The 16,368-nt window shown below is 47.0% G+C and overlaps 1 protein-coding gene and 1 long non-coding RNA gene across 5 annotated transcripts; one reads left to right on the forward strand and one right to left on the reverse strand.

Moving 5' to 3' along the window:
• Positions 1 to 14: 14 nt before the first annotated feature.
• On the forward strand, positions 15 to 8,584 carry LOC116152353 (uncharacterized). Of its 4 annotated transcripts, XR_010380434.1 has the most exons (4): positions 15 to 350; positions 2,718 to 2,957; positions 3,035 to 3,128; positions 6,287 to 8,584. It is a non-coding gene; the product is annotated as an uncharacterized LOC116152353 (long non-coding RNA). The 4 variants fall into 4 exon arrangements; XR_010380433.1 differs by having other exon boundaries at positions 2,718 to 3,128; XR_010380436.1 differs by lacking the exon at positions 2,718 to 2,957.
• On the reverse strand, positions 6,045 to 11,699 carry TRIM52 (tripartite motif containing 52). Its single transcript, XM_064484534.1, is given in 4 exon segments — positions 6,045 to 6,230; positions 10,586 to 10,898; positions 10,900 to 11,001; positions 11,003 to 11,699. Coding segments are annotated over 4 exon segments (846 nt in total). The 5' UTR covers positions 11,392 to 11,699; the 3' UTR covers positions 6,045 to 6,188.
• Between the last annotated feature and the right edge of the window lie 4,669 nt (positions 11,700 to 16,368).

The following is a 16,368-nucleotide window of genomic DNA, read 5'->3' on the forward strand; positions in this document are numbered from 1 at the left end:
GCCCTCTCGAGCAAAATGGCGCACTCCCATCATTCCCTGCTGCCCATGATGGTGGTGTCATGTAGAGTACAGGGCGAGGTAAAATATGATCGCATAGTTCCCTTCGCCGCACAACATAATTTGGCAACGCTGTACGAATACATTCCGAAACCAACATGAGTGTTTAAAAAGGGCTCCTCAAACGTTGATTGGGGCTTGATTTTAAGAAGTGGAAGAGGGGAAGTGCACGCCACAGTCCCATGAGGATCGCCTGGCGTCTTCCCTGCCCCTACGTGGCACAGCGCGAACTCTGCCGTTTCCTCGTGGTGTCTCAGAGGACAACGCAGAGGGAGCTTAATTTCAAGGCAACTGTGAGTAATGGTGGGCAATGTGAAAAATACGATATTAAATTTTAAAAATAAACTATGCTCAGATGAACCATTAAACGCTAACAGATTTCCATGCGCGGGGGCGACTCTTCCCTCGGGAGGTTTACGCTCTGATGGTTTTGGCCGAGGCACTCCATGTTCGGACTTAGTCCACCCAGGACTAAGGCAGGAATGGGTTTTGGAGCGGAAAACCGGGGGTGAAGGAAAAATAGGTCTGTGGACTGCTGAACAGCCACCCCGCTCGCGCCTAGGCAGGAGCGCGGAGAGCTCTCGCAGAAACGGAGAGGCTCGGTAAGGAAGGACCTCCGGGCTGATTTTTGGGGGCCCAGTCGAAAGTCGGCTCCCGGCTTAACCACCTCATAGGAAGGCCCGTGGGTCTGGGGGTCCCCTTGTGCCCCAGCATTTCTGTTCTGCTTGTAACAGGTATTAAGTTTCTCATCTGTCAAATGAGATTGGGAACAACGGTACCTACCTCACGTGGTGTTGTGCAGAGTAAATGAGTTAAGACAGGTAAAACGCTCAGAAAAATGCCTGGCAGAGTAAATGCACGCAATTTAGTGAGCAAGTCGTGGATACCAGACCCTATTTTATGTCTTGGTGGAGATACATAGCTGTGAATAGGAGAGAAGAGACTTTTTGTTTTTTTAGTTTACATTCGATGGGGTGGGGAGAACAGAGATTGAAGGGGAGATTTTGACAAAGACAAGAACGAGATGTGGGAGAGAGCCCTGTGGATATATGGGGGGAGACTAGGGGGGTGGTTAATGTTCAGTAGGAGGGAACGTACTTGGGGAAAAATGTTTCAGTTGGAGGGAAGAGTCAGTACAAAAGCCCTGAGCTGGAGCCTTGGAGGCGCTGAGGATCAAACAGTGAGATGGGGGTGGGGGGCAGTTGACAGAGTGCCTTACAGGCAGCAGGAAGGACCTTGGCAAGGCGGGCTAGAATGCCTGCTTTTGGGAAGGAAGGCACGGGGTAATAGTAAAGCTGCCGTGGGTTATAGCTGCTCAGGTGTGCGAAGGCGGCCAGAATCCCTCCCTCGAGAGCACCTGCTCTCCTGGTCACCTTGCAGACCCGTGCCTGCCTCCGCAGCCATGTTTGGGCTCCTCAGGGTGCTGTGTTGGCTATGCTACTCCACAACCTGATGACCTTCCTCCAAGGGCTTGGACATAACCCGCCTTCTTGGCACTCCCAGCTGGCTGTCCTGTTACTTTCCCAACACTGAACCTTACTCCTACCCACATGTTTTGTTTCTCCTGTGGTCTTGAGAGACCCTTGCCTTTACCTACCCCAGCATCCAGGTTGCTAACCACTACTATGACCATACCTGCGCCTCCCTGGGTGCCGGGCCCATTGGGGAGATGAGCAGTTTTACGAGCATCTCAGTGTGGAATGTGAGATGTGCTGCGCAAAATCTCCTCCCTGCCCTCAAGAACACTCACTCCTCCACTTTCTACCTCCACTCCCCAAAGATATCATCACTCAATCACATTATTACATTTTTCCCCCTCAAGAAACGTCATTCGGCTCTGTTTCTTGAACTTTGTCCAGGGAACCCCTGTGGAATCAGCATCCCTGAGGTAGGGTGCCAGGAGACCAGGTTTTACACAAACCTGCCAGGTCCCTCACCCCAGTTCAAAGATGGGACCTTTCTGTGCTCCACCCTCCTGGGTCCCTCAGCCCACCTCTGCCAGAGACCTCCCTGCCCTGCCTATGGACCCAGATTTGGGAAAGTGACTTTCATGTCCCATGGGCCTCTCCTCACACTGGTATCTACTCTTGAGACCATTCTGGCGGCGCCCCCTCCTATGGGGCCAAGGAGGAATTCAGGTTTTGCCCTGGAGCCCACCAGGAGTAAGCCAGCGAGTCCTGTGAGGACAGGGAAAAATGGAATGTAGTGGACTTTCTGGTCTACTAGACTCCTGCAGGATTCAGGCTTTCCACTTCAGAGTTTTCCTCCAACCACCACCTGGCCTCTCCACTCTTGGAGAGGACTCAGATAGGCCACAATGCCACTGAAGGAAAATCTTGAGCTAAAGGAGGTGTTGCTTCAACCCTGGGGATGGGTACAGGGTGAGGGAAGTGGAGCGGCCTTTTCTGGCCCCGCTCCTGCTGCAGTTGAGCCCCATCCATGCCTGCTTTCCTCAGGCATCCCCTTCAGCTCCCTGCTAGGCGTACAGGTTTGGGGTCCGCCTGGATTCCTTACTCCTCTCCTGGAGGAATCTGTGGATTCATTCCCTGTTAGTAAAGGAAGCTCAGGACCTTCCAGCAGGGCGATGTCCCTCCAATGCAGGATAGTTTGAGAATCGGCTGTGTGCCTTTCATAACTCAGGCCCCTTCCTTCTCACCTAGGGCATCTTTTTGCCAACCTGCTGAAGGCGCCCATCTGGCCTTTGGGGAAGACTCAAGCTCTCCTGAAAGCTGTCTTCCCACTTCTCCCTGCCATCCATGCCCTGTAGGCAGAACCGGTCCTGGCTGGGCCCACCGCTCCTGGCCCAGAATTTAATGAGGTCTCATCCACTCATCATAGGAGCCCCTGGGCTGCCCCATCTTCCCCCTGTCCCCACAGGCACCACCTCCTTTCCACACAAGGTAAGAATCCCAAGGAAGAAATTGGAGAGGCTCTTCTAAGAAGTGTATCTCACCATTTGTTTTCTGGGAGCCCCCAGGACTTACACTAGAAAGAGCCCCTTACACTTCCTGCCAGAGGCCCAAGACCTCAAGGAGCAAAGGCCCCCGTCCCCTCCTGCCATCATTTAAGAGGTAAGACTGTTCTTCCCTTGAATGCTGAGGTGAGGGCTTCTGTATGTAGTGGGTGAGGGGCTGAGGGAAAGGTGTGCGCCCAGGACCAGAGGGCCTGCTGTCAGCCCTGGGCAGGTGGCTTCGCCTGCTTTATTGTCCCTCTGCAGATTCAGTGTGGTTGGCGCTGGCATGCCCCATACTGTTTTGTGGCTACATTGGCCCTCCTTTGTTCTTCCAGCTCATCAGTTCTCTCCCCCATAGAACACACATTGTTCTGCCTGGAAGGCCCACCATATCTCACCCCCTAGTCCCTTTTCTTAGTTAAATCTAAGCTTCCCTCAGGCTCTGCTCAGGTGGCCAGTCTGGGAAGCCTTCTGTGGCCCTCAGATGTAGGTCAGGCTCCTTTACTTCTTGCTGTCATATTGGTGGTGCAGTGTGTCTGGGTCTCATTTGCATCCTTCAGAGCTTTCCTGTCAGTGCACTAAGGACAGAGTGGGCTGTTTCTGCTCACATGTTGCACTCCCAGCACCTCGTAGAGGGTTTGGCATGTGGAAGATTCTAATCTTGGTGGCCAGCCCCACAGGCTGAGCAGTTAAGGGCAGGTAGTTAAAGGGAGGGTGTTCCAGACAGAGGGATCAGCTTGAGGAGGAGGTGTGCAAAGGGTTTGCATGTGCAAGTTTAGGGGGGATGGTTTTAAGAGGGTTGGCAGGAAGCCCTAGTCGGGAATCTGGATTTTGTTCTGAAGCCCAGGGTGGTCTCTTTAGGATGATCTCATCTCTCTGCTGCCCAGACTTGATTTTACTGAAAGGCATTTGTTGTCAGAGTGAAGACTAGGTTGGAGGAGTAAGACTAGAAACAAGCCTAGGTCAGAAGCTGGACAGTAGGGTCTGTAAGAGGATCATGGGAGTCTTATGAAGGAAGGGACAGAGGACTGGCTTACAAAGGCCTTAGGAGTGAGGGCTTGAACACCTCTTCCAATACATCTCTACCCTGCCTCCTTCACTCCAGGGTCTAGAATCAGGCCCTGTATATAGAAGCTATTTAATGACCGAGGCCTAAAGAATTAAGTTCAAAAAGGTTGGAGACAAGTAAACATGAGAGTGTAATTACAGGTTCTGTCTATTCCTAGTGAGAGGTGGGGATGTGGCATTAAATCAACAGATCTTACAAAGGAATCACATGCCATTTTTCTTAATGTCTCTTGAAAACGATTCCTTGTCTATCTTAAGCAGAAATCTGAGGTATGTCCTCCAGAAAACCACTAAGGCATTCTATTGGGTCTAACCTGGGAGATGGGACAGTGGGGTTCCCCACACCCTGGGTGCTTTAGCAAATGTGCAGAATCAGAGGCTGTGGAAGTGGGCATGATCTGGGCAGGTACCCGAGGCAGGACTTTAAGAAATGCCAGCAGAAGGCAAGCTTCTGGCTTCTTGTTAAAGGATGTAAAGCAGCATTGGGTGGTAGGGAGAGACAAAAGGTGACTCAGGGTGCCTGTTCTCAGCTTTTTACCAGGAAGAGGATTTCATATGAACCAGGGCTGGGAGATTATGTTGAAATGGAACTTTGAGGCTAGCGAGCTCACTCCAGGATATCCAGGGCTGAGGAGGAGGTAATCTTCCCTGTTCACACTTGGGTTAAATAACCAGAGCCTGCTGAGAAATTCCGTCCTTCGCTATAGGGGAGAGAAGGGATTTTATATGCCAGGAAATGGCAGGCAGAAAGAGGGTGTGACCTCCAGGGATCCAAATAATACTTAAAAAACTGAAACAAACAATTGCCTTATGGCCCTGTTGAAACTGAGAAATAGCTGAAGCGATTGCCTTTTATTACTCAGTTTCTAGGTCTTAATTTCATGTACTGCTTTGTCTGTCATAGTCCTTGATGGCAGTGATATAGGCAGCTCCAATGTTTAAAAAAAAGGTTTGCTGATCCTGCCATCTGTGTGCCAAGAGCTGGGAGAAGTGGGATCGTATCAGTTAATTCACTGCTGCTAAGACTACATTCAATAAAATTCCAGCTAGGTGAAGCTATTCTTCCACTGAGCTTTTCTAAACATCCGTGCCAGGCACTGTCTATCAGGCCCAAGTGAAGCTAGTAATGGCACATCTCTGGATGTGACCACTTTCACTGAGTCTAGACCAGTGGTTCTCAACCAGGGATGTTTTTGCACCCCACTCCCCAAGACATTTGGCAGTGTCTAGAGACATCTGTGATTGTCACAGCTGGTGGAGGAATGCTACAGACGTCTAGCGAAGAGAGTCAAGGGATGCTGCTAAGCATCTCTAAAAGCGTAGGACATCCCCCTGCCCCTCCACCCCAAAACACACCTCAAGCAAAGAATTACCTCACTCAAAATGTCAATAGCACTGAGGTTGAGAAACTCTGGTCTAGACCACAACATGGATCAGTTTTTATGCCAAGACTAATCATGAGGTCCAGGCTCAGTAGGGTAGTAAGTAAGGCTAGCAAGTGTCTGATAAATTGGGAAAGAAAAAAACTAGGAGTCAGTGGAACAGTGGCCTCCATAAGGAGATGAAGGGCAGGTATAACTAGAGTGTGTTTAACCGCACTAGAATGCTAAGAGCTAAGGTTACGGTGCAATTGGAGCTGAGTATTTCAGATGTGTAGCAAGTCTGTGTGAAGATGAGGTCCAGGGTACAGCCACTGAAGAGGAGAGGAGCAAGTTTAAACAGTTTATCTGACTTGGGATACAGCGGTCAACAGCTACACCCAGTGGGGAAGACATTCAGTAAACAGATGAGCATCTGGTGGATATGGGTATATACATATATATATATATATATGTTTTCCTCCATGTTTTTGTAACCCACACCTTTACTTTCCATATACCTTAATATCTCATATTCTCCCTCCTTCAGTGTTATTTAACATTTCAAAATTAAGTTTCATGACTAAAATTAATCAAAGCAATGGGAGTTTTAGAAGGCAAGAAATTTATTCAGATGATGTAATAACCATGTCATTGTTAAGCCTTAACTTTTCTTTCTTGGGTGGTGCAGAAGATGCAGCAAAATACAAGCTGCTTTGACAATCCTCTTGCAGTTTTTTCTCCGTAGATAGTTATACCAAAAAAACAAAAAAGAGAGAGAGAAAAGCTTTAAGCTGTAAGGAGAAAGTAGAATAATGAAATGGATTAAAATCTTCTTATCTGTTTATAGACATTGTACATCCCAGTTTCTCTAGAGTATTTATCTTGAAGTCTCTGGTCAAAACAGTCAAGACTTTGAATTCCACCAGCTCCACGTGAAGTTCTCCCAGTGAGGATTTAACATCATTGTGAAACACATTCTTCCCAAAAGCTGCCACAGGTAGGTTTTAAGAACAAGGTCAAGAACATATCACCCAAAATAGTTTTGGATTTTTTTTTTTTCTCCTGGAAATAATATTCATCAATCTGGTTCTCGAAAGGTCGGCCAGGAATATTAAGACATTTTTAGTATGAGTTTGCTATCTGTAGCTGTCTTTTTGGCAAGTGCTTAGCATATTTCATAACGAGCAATGATGTTGGTATTTGCTTCTTGACATTTCAGGGTCAGGGTATTTTAAGCTTCAAAGTGTTAAATTCTACTGAAAGTTTTAATTTTTGAAATTTTAAAGTAGAGATTCTTTTTCATTGGTGCTCCAAGATCAGCTGTTCTGTCCATAAATTCAGCTGAATTAAGCTGACAACCAAGGAACTTCAGTATGTGACAGAAAACACTGAACAGCATTGAGATCTTCAAAAACCAACGCAAACTGGGATCAAATGTACTGTTTTTCACAACAGTTATGCTGACAGCAAGGCTGAAGATTTCCAGTACATTACGGGCAGACTGATGGAAGTCAATGCTTGGGGGTGACTGCTGCAGCACATCTTGAATGCCAGTTTTCTTCAATTTTTGACAAAAACCCAGATCTAAAACATGCCATTACTGTAGCACCACCAACATAGACTCCTGTAACTTTTCCTACAACTCAGTTCACTTGATACAACTTCAAAAAATACTTTCTTTAGTGGTCAAGTACTCGGCTTAGTGAAAAGAGCACATCCACAGTTTTTAAAGCCTTAATCTGAACATAAGCAAAGCACAATTTTCTTCATCAGCAGATTCATCTCAACTAATAGCAAAGAAGGATGAGCTGATGTTTTTTAAAACCTGACATTTGATGTGCTCAGTCAATCAGTTCAGACACAGAAGTAGATGAAGAAATTCTGGAGTTCAGTTTCCTCTCAAAGTTGTGGCAGTACCCGGAATGCAAGACTTTGTAAGTTTCTCCATTTTTTTCTCCTTTGCAATTAAAAGGGCTATTTAATAATAAGCTTTCATGGCCTTCGAAGATTCCTGTTAATACTCCCATACTGTCCAATCTTAAAACTGCAGAGAATTGTGCTTTGCAGAACACTCCACTGTTGTTAGTGGCACACATTTAACAGCGTTTGGCATGTGTCACTGCCCATCACTTTCAGATAAGTGAAAAAGCTGACCCTATCTTCTGCGTCATACATGACTATATACTTAATATAAGCCTCAAACATTTTTTTGGCTGCCATCTTTAGCTACCTCAAAGGAGAAAACAGAAAAACAAGGAGTAATGATGCTGGAAGCATCTGGTCCCTTTTGCAGAGCGACGAAGATTTTATTGCCCTATATTGGCGGCAGTGGGTGGCCAGGCAATACAGGCATCCAGTTATGCCTGAGCCTCAATAAGTGAAATGTTTTTTCATTTTCTTTTTATACACCTGTCTGCCGCCTAAAACCTGACACCATTTAATGGTGCCCTCACTCAGTCTAAATGATCTTACTTTCATAATCCTCTGATTCTAGCTTGAAGAGCCAAGGAGAACTCTAACTCATGGGATGGATAAAATGGAAGATGTAAATAAGTAAAAGTTTTCGGAGCTAAAAAGCCTCTTCTTATACAAAACTAAACTTTAAAAACATTGACCTCAAAACAATGTAACTGTCCTGGATATGCAACAGAAATAGCAGTATAAATGGCACCATATCCACCACAAACATCTCTGGGTACCCAATCTGTCATACACCTCATTGATTATAGGCTTTACTCTGAATGCTTCTTACTCTACTTTCTCTGTGTTCCTACCAGCCAAGGAATTCTTTCCAATTTATTTCCTATATTAAGAAAAATTAAATATTTTTTCTTTTTAACATTATAATACTAAATCTGATTTTATAAACTGTAACTCTCCCCATACCCTGCAATGCTGATATAATGTGGGGTGGGGGGGAGAATGCCGTTCTTTCCTGTTCCTGAGAATCACTGACCTATTCCTTGAGCCCATGAGTAACAACTCCCTAAAACAGCATAGTCCCTAAAACCAAAAAACCTTGGTCACCTCCAAAGCAGATTAAAATTTTGTTGAATTAGTAGCTGACAAGAGAGAATTTAATGTAACGAGAACTGTGCAGTGGATAATGTATAGCATATTAAATAAACCTTTATACAAAAATAGTTCCATATAGTGTTAACTATCCTGGTGAGAGTTTTGTTTAGTAAGATTCTAAATTATGGTACTATAACGTGCATGTCTGTTTACCAATGAAAGGAAGTGACAAAACCATGAACTATGTATAAAGAATGAAAGAATATGTCAGTTACTATCGGTTTATAGATAACTTTGACAAAATAACAATATTTACATCTTCAGTATAATTCCTGTATTGGGCAGCACCATATACCTAAGTTCTGGTATATGTTTGAAAATAAAAGTTTTATTTTCTTTTAAATATTATGTATTTTGGAAAGGATTATCCTCTATTTAACTTGGTTTTGCTGTTTATACTTACTAATGTGTAACTTCTCCGGTTCCAAGTGGGTGTTTCTGGCCTCTCCTCATGAAGAAACTACCTCTTTTCTCTTGTCTAAATTGACGTTCAATTAAAATTTTGGTTTCAAAATCCTTTCTAGAAAATCCTAGCGGAGGAATGGAAGGACACCTCCTCCCCTCAGCTTCAAAGTCCTAAAACCCAGAAGAATAGGGCATATTTTCTAACATAAGGCAAACTTAATTATGACCCTGGGGTACTAAAGTTTATCCTTATAGTCATATTAATATGATGGACTTCGCAGTGGTTTGTAGTTAAGATATGTGTCTTAACTGTGCACTTACCAATAGTGACTGCGAAATGGGGGTGATAATATCTAATATATAATGCCTGCAGAGCAGTGTTCTGTTTGTGTTTTGACTGCAACTCAGAGTAAGCAGTACACTTTACTTTGAGACCAAGTATACACCTGTGTACATATAATTTAAAAGTTTCATAAAACAATACTTACCCTTACTATGATCCCATGCATTCTGCTATTTTCTGTTTCATTTAGAAATAATGCTGGGGGCATAACCCATTTATTTTATGGCCAACTAATTGGTCAAAACCCACAGTTTGAAAACTGCTGTAGGAGAATATGAGAAAATACATTTTATAAACTGTAAAGCCCTACTGAGTCATGAGCAGCTGCTACTAAATATACAATTAAGAATTTTACAGGCCTGAAGACAACCTCTCCTTCCTTGGGTCCTGCTAGGAGTCACATCCACCTAGGCTTTTTCACATTGAGACATTTCTCTAATAGTCAGATCAAGGCTAGAAAGCAAGGCATTAACCAAATCAGAACCCAAAGAAATTAAAGGAAATTAGGAGAAAGTCAAAGAAATAAACATCTCTTTAGTGCCGTATGGTTTATAAAATACTTTCATGTATATGATCTCTTTCAATCTTAACAAGCCTAGGGAAAAAGTAAAGCTAAGAGGGTAAGACTTGCCCAGGATTAGACAGTAAATGGCAGAGCCAGGTCATCTGATCCTAAATCCTTTACTCCTTCCACTACGTTAAAATACCAGGAAAGGAAAGTGATCAGGACAGGAGGTTTATTCTGATCCATCAAGGATGTTTATGTCTTCTGCCTTTCTCTACAGGGGAAATGGACCCTACTGAAAGTGAGGAAGCAACCCCCGACTTTAGGAGGGAGGTGTGTCCAGTTGCTCTTATTAGTCCAAGACTCACACCTGGCATTTTGGTCTAATACTAGTTCTCTGTTTTGCCATTGCTTGTGCTGAACTCCTAAATGTCTATCATCTACAAGTACTGTGGTTTTCCATTCCTTTGTATTAAGGTTCCTAGTGTCCTAGTCAGGTATGGATTCAGGACGCACACCAGAAGGAAATTTAAGTACTAGGGGGTCTGTCACTTACACCCCCTTATACTTGGGCAGACTGAAAGGGAGTAACAACAGTGGCAGCTCCAGGTTGCTGTCATAATATCTTTGCTCAGCTTCCTCTGGGGAAGCCAGTTGCCTCAGCCAATGTCTCCTTTGTCCATATATGCCCATCTCTCTCCACCATGCCCCCCATCCCTTAAAAATAAGAGGTTCAACTACCCAGTGCCCATCTCTCCCAGCTCCCCTTGTTTCTTCTCCACTCCCTTCAAATCCCCATATTCCCTCATGCTGCTCACCTTGTACTCCTGCACCACTTCCTCCAGTGGCACCACACTGTGCTGTTTGTGGCTCCTGGATTCTCGACACACCACACGGATAGCCTCTTTGTCCACCTCACAGAAGTGCTTGAAGGCTTCTTGGTGTTTGGAGCAGATGCCCTGATCATTTCCCTGGCTCCCTTTATTAGGAGTGGGGCACATCTGGCGAATTATCTGGACCACGTTGGCCAGCTACAAGTTGGGACGAAAGCTGCGACGGGTAAAGCTCTTGAGGCACCGGGGGCAGGTGAACAGCCATGGAGGGGCCGGGGGAGGAGGCAGGTGGGTGTCGATACAGCTCTTTATCGTCCTCATCGTATTCTTCCAACGTCTCCTCTTCTTCGGGGTAGACGTCAATTCTCAGGTCATGTCTCAAGCCTCCCAGGTAACAGTCTATATTCCTCCTCTTCTTCCTCCTGGTCCCACACATAATCCATGTCCCAATTCCTTATGCCACCGTCACCGACCCAGAGTTCATCATCCTCTTGGTCCTCGAACAACAACTTGTCAGCATTCCCCCGGTATAAAACTTCTCGAATGGGATCGTCCCATACACCGACAGCCCCCACCGCCTCGTGGTCCTCCTCGTTCTCCCATTCATCTTCCTCTACGTCCCTGTCTTCCTCGTCATCTTCCTTGCCCCACAGCTGGGTCACACACCCTCTGCACAAGTTGTGCCCGCAGCCAATGGACACGGGATCCTTCAAGTAATCCAGGCAGATGGCGCACACCGCTTCCTGCTGAAGGGTCTGCGTGGGGTTGGGAGTAGAGGCATAGCCAGTCATTTTAACGAGCTGCCGACCAGTGTGGACCAGAGCTGAGGAGCGGGGGACGCGCCCCAGAGCTGTCCCCAACCCTGCTCTCCCTCCTCGGGCCCTCAGAGAAGCCTTGCTCCTCTCAGCCTCTTCCCAGCTTTAGGAGCGAAGGCCCCAGGCCTGGACTCTGAGGACAGTGAGGGGCAGAACCAAGCTGCAGCCCCCACTTCCCTTAGCTACTCAGCTTGCAAACTCAGGTCCCACTACTTTCTCGCCTCCCTCCAGGTTTGCCTGACCTGGCGGCGCCCTCCTCAAAAGCCGGCGCTCCTCACACAGCCCGAGGCGACGGAAAATGACGTAGGCGCGCTAACCCACAGTCGGGAGGGGGCGGACTGGGCTGACGGAGGATTAAGTCTCTATGGTGCCCCAGGCGCAGGGCCCGCCGGAGCCCCTGCCTCCCATTTAGCCACCCCAGAGAGGAAAGACAGCCTGGTGAGAATGGGCGCAGGTGGGGAGAGAATCAATTTCAGCCACTGAGCGCTCTAATCAGCCACACCCAGAGGGCCCAGCAGCTACTCAGGAGAGCCGGTATCCCGAAGGGAGGCAGAAGAGTGGGGAGCCGTACGGCCACTCTCTTGTGCGTTCGTGTACTTCCGGCCCTTCTACCCAGAGGCCTGTGTGGTAGGGAGGACTCCTTTCCCGCGGCGGCGCTCGGGGCCGTGGTCTGTAGGAACCCGGCGGGGTCGAGCTCCCAGTGCTGCAGAGCGGTGGTGAGGTTTAAAGAATATCGCGTGGAGACTTGGGTGTTTCCAGCTTGCCACTTCAAACCAATTCTCTTTTTCCCTGTTACCTACATTCAGACGCCCCAGATGCCTCAGACTCAGCATGACCTACACCGACTTCTGTACATCCTTTCGCCTCCATCCATAATCTTTCCATTTACTCACCTATTTATGTATGCATGCATGCATCCCTCCACCCACCCAACTATATATTCATTTTTCACCCATCCACCTACCCGTCCAACTATCATATGCATGCATAACCCATCCATTCATTTATCCATCCACGTTACAGGAACAACAACAACAACAAAAAAAAGTAAGACATGATGAGTTCCTTCAAGGAGTACAGAGTTACAGATGTGTGGTCATCCTTCACCCGAAATTTTACAAGTTTTTTTTTTTTTCTTTTTTTCTTGTTATACTTGACCCTCAATGAGAAGTACATTGCACGTATTGATTCAGAACATCTTGCACATATGTGACAAACAAAACTTGGGAAAATTGTTCTTTCCCTTCAAGTCACACTTTTCCCATTCAAATCACCCTGATAGATTCTATTTTACTTCCGTAAGATGCTGTTCAAGCCCCACTGGAGTGATTGCACCCACAACTAATTGGTCACTTTGGTTTGAGGAAATCCACCTCCCCTAATGGAAACTTCAGCAAACCCTGAAGCCCTTCCTTTGGGCCCCAGCTTGAACTGTAAGTCCCACAGAGCCAGAATCGTAAATATGCTGTTAAACATTGTACACACAGTTCCTCTATCATACTGCTGAGCATACAGTGAGTACTCCTTACATATCTGCTGAGTAAATAAATGAAACCCAACAAATTGCTACCATCAAGTCCTGCTGATTTTTTTTATCTCCTCAAATATACTCCTTTTCTAGCTCTGTCCCTGCCAGCCTTTATCTGACCTGTCACCTTCCAAATGAACAAAAAGTTTCCTGAAGGGTCACTTGCTCTCATTTCAGTCCGTCTTTCAGCCACCAGTACCATCCACCTGAAATGAAAGTGTGACACAAGCTGTTGCCTCACTGTCTTTGTTCTCCCACCTAGAAGACTCTCTCCTCACTGCTTCACCTGGATGTAATTCCTAATGATCCTTCAGATCTCTGCCCAGGCACCATCTCCTGAAGGAGACTCTCAGGATGGCACCCAGGCTGTGTTCAGACCCCAACTCTGCCACTCACTCTCTGTGTGAACTTGGATTAGTTTCTTAACCATCCCTGTGCTGCTGTTTTCTCACCGGCAACATAAAGATGATAGTAGCACACACATGGATTGTTGTGAAGTCAGATTGACATCTGTAAAGTGGTTGGTACAGTGTCCCCTGGGGTTATCTTTGCCACTATATTCTCTCCTGTAGTAGATAAGGCTTAGAAGAAGCTCCCTCATCTCCTATTCTCTCCCACTTTGAGGGTCAAGTGATTGGAACCCTGTGACGAGAAATAATCCACCGTGTGTCACCCTAGTGGTTCTGAGAGTCTTATGTCTGGAGAGGGAGAGAGTTGCAACCCAGGCCTGACCCGCCTAAGGTGGATCACCTATTGGTGATGTTCATTTGTTAGAAAACTAACAAGTAAACTCCCATATACAATCTGGGAGCCTTCCTGAAGGTCTTGCCTGACCTGGAGAAGACACAGAGGTCAATCTGAGCAACAAGAACAGGAGCTGAGCTTCAAGGCTGGAATACTCCCCCATCTCTGAATGCAGGTTCTGCCCTGTACATGGAAGAGGGTGGGCATACAAGCTGGGAAGCAGACCAAGAGAAGAGGGGGCTGCTTATAAAAGCAAGTTCCTGCTTGCCCCCGGGAGCTGAGCCCAACTGGGAAGGACAGCTGGAGAAAGAGCAAGGGGAGAGTGAGTGGAAGAAGATGGTGAGAAAAGACTGGAGAGAGCCTCCTGAAGGAAACGGTGAGACTTAAAAGGAACACAGAGTGGACACCCATCCTCAAGAATACCTAGGTAAATGAAGACCTCTAACGTTCAATGCCTATTTTCTTTTATCTTCCTTTTCTTCTAAATTACCTCTCCTCAAATCCAAGTGGCAGCTAGGAGAGGGACTTTGTTAAGATTCCCTCACACTGTTGTGAAGCTTAGCTGATATTTTCCAGGGTACATGGAAGGCTTGGTTTTAAGCCCTCTTGCAACCGCCACAGCCCCAGGACCAGGCACACTCTCCTATTCACAGGAGGACTGCTAGCCTTCTCCTGAACTCAGCTGGGAACTGTGGGTTATTGGAGAAGGCCATTTGGCACACACAGGGCCTCAGGTGCCACTGTCCCAGGGGCACTGGTGGTAGTTGGCAGTGCATTTTTCTCAGGGCTGTCTGATTTCAGAACATCTATCCATGGAAACTCATATCAGCCTTTTTAGGCTAGAGAATCCCTTACAAGAGTTCAACAGCAGATGATTAAATTCCAGTTTATGGTGAGGAGGCAAGAATTTGTCACACGAGGGACCACTTATCAGAGGTACCAGAGAAGCAGTCTAGCATGGGCTAGGTCCCACAGGGGTTGGCAGATCTGGCCCTCGATTTCTTTTTGTAAGGCCCAAAAGCTAAGAACAATTTTAAAGTTTCAAAAGGGTTGTAAAAAAAAGAAGAAAAACAAAGGTGAATATTCAGACAGAGACTGTGGCCAGAAAAGTGTAAAATATATTTACTACCTGACACTTTACAGGAAAAGTTTACTGATTTCTGGGCTAGGAGGCTGGAATGGACGACCTCCAGAAGGTCTTCTGATGTTACAATTCTGACTTGTGTCTCCGCTCTGGGTACAAGACTCAGGTTTGTCCCCCACACCCTGGTGCTCTCCCCTGCAGTCAGATTCCAGAGATCCTGGCTGGACAGAGTGAGTGTGACCAGTGGGTCAGGCCCAGCTTCTCCTCCGCCCCCTCTGCGGCGCAGATGGCTCTGGCTTCCTAGGTCTCTTCCCTGTCCTGGACTCAGCTTCGGCACGTGGCTCTGGCAGCATGGAGGGGCCAGGCTGAGGGTCAGACCTTTAGCAGAGACAGCCGGCAGGCTGATTCCCTCTTCCCTGGCTGTCTGCTTTGAGGTGACGCTCTGTGGTCCCTCCATCTTGGCTCTTACTATTCAGCTATGTAGCAGCAAGGAGAGGTTAAAAAGACACCAGTCTGATTTCAGAACATGCCTGTGCCCTTGGTTATTCTGCTTCCACCCTGGTCTGTGAACTTCTCCAGGAAGTTAGAGGTTAAAAAAAAAGACCAGCCAAGGACAGGGTCTTCGTGTTGGCCTCTGTAATGTGTGCCTATCTGGCTTTCAGATGTGTCCTGCGTTCCTCATCATGGTATCCAGGGCTGGAATGTCCAGGTCTCAGAGAGTTCTAGGAGGCTTCAGGGAGGGCAGGTGTGGCTGTAACAGTGAGGGTGACTCAGGGAGTGAGGCTGTGTTGAAGATGGCTTGTAAGAAAGCCTGGCCGTTTGGAGAATATGGATTCTAATGTTACTGGTTGGATACCCACGATTCATTATTATTCATTAATGAATTCTTTCATTCATTTGACACATAATTACAAAGCATCCAACTCGAGCCAGGCCACACTGAGAAGAGAATTCTGCTCTGAATGTGGCAGCCCCCTCAAAAGTTGTGGTTTGGTATAATTGCTGCTGAAGCAAGCCCGAAAAAAAGTTGTGGTATGGGACAAGACTCCCAGGTGAGTGGTTAGTAGGTGAGATTTGTGCAGATGAGGGTGGGAGTGGTATCCAGGTGACCTGAGGACTAGAAGTCTGTCTGATTTAGCACTCCACCCACAGAGCGAGAGAAGGGTAGGTGGGTGGGTCTGCGGGTGGAGATCCCACAGTTCTGAGCCACAGCCAGCCCAGTCTGGCTGACAGAGGGAAGCAGTTCCCAGAAGAGGCCTGTGGCCACTGCCCTCAAGACACAGAGTCAGAGCCCTGCTGGGTAGAAAGGCTGTGCCCTCAGGTCGGTGATTTGAGAGAAGCTGCTGTCCTTTCCCTGCCAGATTCGCACGCCCCTTCTCTGCTTCCAAGGGCGCTCCGAGCCCTCCTTGCTTGCCTTCCTGCCTCTGTCCACTCCTGAGACTCTGGTTGCCATTGGGGGCGCCAAGGGGAACGCTCATGGGTAAGATAAACTTCCCTCTGCATTGCTCTCTGTCCCTTCACAAGTTTCTCTTCTGGCAGGCGTGGCTGAGGAAGGAACCCAGGAGAGGGGCAGGCTTCCAGGCTAGTCCTGCCTGTC

Source organism: Camelus dromedarius, chromosome 3 (assembly GCF_036321535.1).
Source record: "Camelus dromedarius isolate mCamDro1 chromosome 3, mCamDro1.pat, whole genome shotgun sequence".
In the NCBI taxonomy this organism is placed as follows: Eukaryota; Metazoa; Chordata; class Mammalia; order Artiodactyla; family Camelidae; genus Camelus; species Camelus dromedarius.